Below are 4836 nucleotides of genomic sequence, written 5' to 3' on the forward strand. Positions count from 1 at the left end.
ATATATATATATATATATATATATATATTCCCTATTTATTTATTTATTTATATATATAGTTCGATGTGATGACAAAGGGACTAAATATATTTGGGGAAATGAGGGATAATCCCCTAGTTTTGAAAATATATATGGATAAGTCCTATTGATTTATCTTTCCTAGTCAAAAACCCAAATTCTAATCTTAATTTGATAGACCCCCCTAGATAAATTAAAATACCTATTTTACCCTTTTAATTTCATTCAAACCCTAACTCCCTAGCCTTTTCTCCCACTCCCACTCCCACATCTATCAGCCGACATTTATCCCCCCTCTCTCTCTTTCTCCCTTTCTCTCTCTCTCTCTCTTCATCTCTCTCTAACTCTCGCTCTACCCACAGTCCACCGTCGCCGCCGCTGTTCCCTCCCCTCGTTGCACCGCCGCCGCTGCTCCCCCACCTCGTTGTGCCGCCGCCGTTGCTCCCCCACCTCGCTGCGCCGTTGTTGCCGCTCCGCTACCTCGCAACGCCGCCGTCGCCACTCCCCTACCTCGCAGCGTTGCCGCCGCTCCGCAAATACACTCTCAAATCCAACCACAAAGATCAACACAGGTCACTTTCTTCTTCTGTATTATTCATTATTCTCCTCAGATCAGATCCTCACATTATTATCATTTTGATTTAATTAATTAGCTGTCTCATTATTAGATCTACTATTATTTTTAAAATTAGATCTACTATTTTTTAAGATCTGTGAATAATTAATATTAAAATATTTTTCTTTGGATTAATTTGATTTTTTATTTCGTTTGATTCTTATGTTGTTTATTTTTGTTATAAATGATTTTTGTCATAAATATTTTTTATTTCGTAACAATTAGTGGCATTGAGTTTGAATTTTTGGTGTTTTTGTTTTGATTTTTGGGGCAATGATTGGGAGATTTGTAGCTTTTTGGCTAAGGTAGCTAATCTGTAACTTTTATTTTGTTGGTTATGAGTTGATTTATAATGTAAATGTTTAAATGGGTGATTTGAGTCAGGTGAATATACAATTATATTTAGTCATATACAGTCATATGTAGTCATATGTAGTCATATATTACAGTCATATATAGTCATATATTACAGTCATATGTAGTCATATATAGTCATATATTACAGTCATATATAGTCATATATTACAGTCATATGTAGTCATATATAGTCATATATTACAGTCATATATAGTCATATATTACAGTCATATGTAGTCATATATTACAGTCATATGTAGTCATATATTACAGTCATATGTAGTCATATATAGTCATGGCTACATATTACTATACATGACTATAGAATTTGTAGTATACTATAGTCATTTGTATTCGATTTCAGTTAAGTAAATTTATCAACAAAAAAAAATTATGTTTTTTTGTATTTTTCATACAATCTAACTCGCATGTTCCATTTGGCTCTTTAACTCGTATTTTTTTGTCGCAGGTTTTGCTTTTATTATGCTTTTATGATATGCAGGGAATAAGATGCGATGAAGTGCCTAATGAAGTTGGATTCATGCTACAGTAGTCTAGACTTTATGTCACTATATATTAATATAGATAATTGTAGATAACTATAGTCACCTGTAGTAACATATAGTTATATGTATGTTATAGGTTTTTTAATGTGTTCATGTTTGAAGAATATATGCATGTGATTGTATTTTTTTTATTTTTTATTTGTTAGTTGATTTATAATATCAAGATCTAAATTGTGAATTTTATTCATTAGTGTAGATGAATTTTGGGGTAAAAAGAGAATACATGACTATATATAACTATACTTTCAGTTCAGGAATTTTACTAAAATTTGAATTAATAAAAAAAAATTAAAAAAATAAATAAAAAAAATTAAAAAAATTAAAAAAAAAATTAAAAAAATTAAAAAAATTGAAATATTGAAAAAATCGAAATATTAAAAAAATCGAAATATTAAAAAAATTGAAATATTAAAAAAAAATATTTTATAAAAAAATATACTACTAATAAAAAAAAGTTACAATATATGTACAGGAATAAAAAAATATTAAATTAAAAATTATGATATATGCAGTACAAAAATATTAAATGCAGATTCAAAATGATAAATGCAGTTGGTGAAAATGCTGAATGCAGTTAGGCGAAAATTGCAAATAAGGGCACAATAGTACTTTTGCCTCTCCAGGGGTGTATCTCAAAGAAAGATTTTTAGGGGTGGACCTATGCCTATATATTTTCCATATGAGGGGTGTATATCAAATGGACCCAATATATTTACATATACTAAATGGTAGCCTGAATGGCAAGGGAATTCATATGCATGGTTCAAACTTCAGAACCACTACTATTTCCCAAAGTATTCAACTTTTACACACCACTTTAACATTTTCAATGCAACTTTTTCTCAAAATCTTTCTATTTTTCTTTTTAAAATCCCTAAATTGTCAAAATGATCTTGTTAAAATTTGAAATATATTTGTATTTATGTGTATAATATTATTGTTTGATTTAATTTTTTAAATAGGGGCGCTGTCCTTGAATTCCCGTTAACTTTTAATTATATCATTTTGTTAAGTGTTATATGTATTTTTACTATTTTGAATTTAAAAAAACTTTCAAATTATAAAATTCTGGATTCGACACTGTTGATCAGAAATCCACGCATGGGCAATGGTGGACCCCAAAATTTAAATCATCTGTAGCAAATTCCAGGACTCACCACTAATTGTACTGTAAATATCAAATATAAATGGTGCACGTACACATTAATCTTATATATAAAAGAAAGTGATGCTAGAGTAACCTAAGAAACCCTATGACATATTTGTAAAAAAAAAAAATTAATTTGAAAAATAATAAAAAAAAAATAAATCAATTACGCTCGGTGACCGGCGGAAAAAAAATGGTGTTTTAATTTTGAATCTTTGATTTGGTCATCATTAGTTAATGAAGTCACGGACGACGGAAGCTGCTAAATCCCACTATAAAACCAAGCACTCGCATGCACAAAGAGAGCACACCAACTTCTACAATTCTTAATTGACCAAAGAAAATACAATTTAGAGAGATAAAAAATAAATAAAATGGCCAAGAAATCAATTCCAATAATTGACATGCAAGATTTCTCGAGTGTAGCTGAGAAAATGGTGAAAGCCTGCGAAGAATGGGGTTGCTTCCGGCTCGTTAACCACGGAGTTCCGATCGAACTTATGTCGGAAATGAAGATGGTAACGCGGTCCCTAATGGATCTTCCGATGGAAATCAAGGAGAGGAATTCTCACCCGGAGCCCGGAAAAGGTTACACCCCACCCAACATGGCTAGCCCGTATTTCGAGGGCCTCAGTTTATACGACATGGCATCGCCTGGAGCGGTCCACGATTTCTGCTCTCAGATCGACGCCTCTCCTCATCAAAGGTCGTTTCTGCTTTCCGAAATTGTTACATGAATTCTGATTTCTGATTCGATTTTAGTTTCTGAAATAATTCATTTTTTATAGTTAAATTAATTTAATGCTTAGGGCCACCGAAATCTCAGGACTGATCCAGTTAAACTTTGATAATATATATATGCAGGGATATTTTGGACAAGTACGCTTTTGCCCTTTTTGATCTAGCACAGATCATTGGAAGTAAGCTGATGGAGGGGTTGGGGTTAGGTGGAGAGCTCTTCAAGGAATGGCCGTGCCAGTTGAAGATGAACAAGTACAATTATGCCCCTGAAACTGTGGGTTTAACCGGTGCAGTTATGCATACCGACCCTGGATTTCTCACTATTCTTCAAGACGATGAGATTGTGAACGGTCTTGAGGCCGTGGACGAGATTACGGGAGAGTTAGTCTCTGTTGATCCGATTCCCGAAACTCTTGTTGTCAATGTTGGAGATGTTGCTAAGGTATACGATTTTTTTTTTAAGTTCATCGTTTTACGTGTCATTTTTAGTAACGAAAACGAAATATATTTCAATGAAGAATAAATTTCGGTTTTTATGGCCCTACATTAGTGACAAATTAATGGAGTGAAGAAAGAAAAGATAAAAACTCACAAGAGTAATTTCAATGGGGTGAATTACCAATCTAATATTGTTAAATTTAATTTCTAGGTGTGGAGCAACGGAAGGTTTTGCAATGTGAAGCATCGAGTTCAGTGCTACGAGCCGAAGATTCGTGTCTCCATCGCCCTATTCGTTTTGGCGCCTAAAGACGTGAAAGTGGAAGCGCCGCCGCAGTTGGTGGATTCCGGCCACCCTCGCCGCTACTTACCTTTCGACTTCGAAGACTACAGAAAGCTACGAAGTTCCACACAATCGCCAACTGGAGGAGCCCTCAAATTTTTCCTCGTCGAGAGTTCGTGAAAAATAAAAATAAAAATAAAAATAATAAAGTGGTGAACTATTGAATTGCATTATTTGTTTAATGCTTATTGTTTATTTTAGTAACTATTATATTGGCATAAACCTAGTACTGTGTCTTTTGGTGTCGGCTTTACTGTTGTTGAATGAATTTATATTTGTCTCTTTCCGCCGTGGCTTTTTATTAGTCCTTACATTTAGGCCGATGATATTGATTATTGACACTTGACAAAGTGCCATATGGGAAGTTTTTTAATACATTCATTTTATTAAATAAATTATCCCTATGAGTATGTATTATTGATTGGTGTTAATTTTTTTCATAGTTTATTACAAAATTCGGTCCACACGATATTTGTATTATTCTCCGCCTGCTTATGCAATGAATTTATTTAGTATTTTTGATTTATTTAATTTCCTAATTCGTATAGCATAATGATTAGGACAGCCAAAAATATAATGGCTATGTTTGGTAAGCTTTTGGGCTTACATT

General features: G+C 32.8%; 1 protein-coding gene and 1 long non-coding RNA gene across 2 annotated transcripts; both read left to right on the forward strand.

Moving 5' to 3' along the window:
* Positions 1-241: 241 nt before the first annotated feature.
* On the forward strand, positions 242-1720 carry LOC105953236 (uncharacterized). Its single transcript, XR_001172409.2, has 2 exons — positions 242-590; positions 1461-1720. It is a non-coding gene; the product is annotated as an uncharacterized LOC105953236 (long non-coding RNA).
* Positions 1721-2996: 1276 nt separating this feature from the next.
* Positions 2997-4450, forward strand: LOC105970339 (2-oxoglutarate-dependent dioxygenase DAO). Its single transcript, XM_012995148.2, has 3 exons — positions 2997-3410; positions 3569-3887; positions 4095-4450. The coding sequence occupies exons 1-3, from the start codon at positions 3079-3081 to the stop codon at positions 4344-4346; spliced, it is 903 nt and encodes a 300-aa protein (XP_012850602.2). The 5' UTR covers positions 2997-3078; the 3' UTR covers positions 4347-4450.
* The last annotated feature ends 386 nt before the right edge of the window (positions 4451-4836 follow it).

Source organism: Erythranthe guttata, chromosome 8 (genome assembly GCF_056151865.1).
Source record: "Erythranthe guttata isolate IM_541 chromosome 8, IM_541, whole genome shotgun sequence".
Taxonomy (NCBI): Eukaryota; Viridiplantae; Streptophyta; class Magnoliopsida; order Lamiales; family Phrymaceae; genus Erythranthe; species Erythranthe guttata.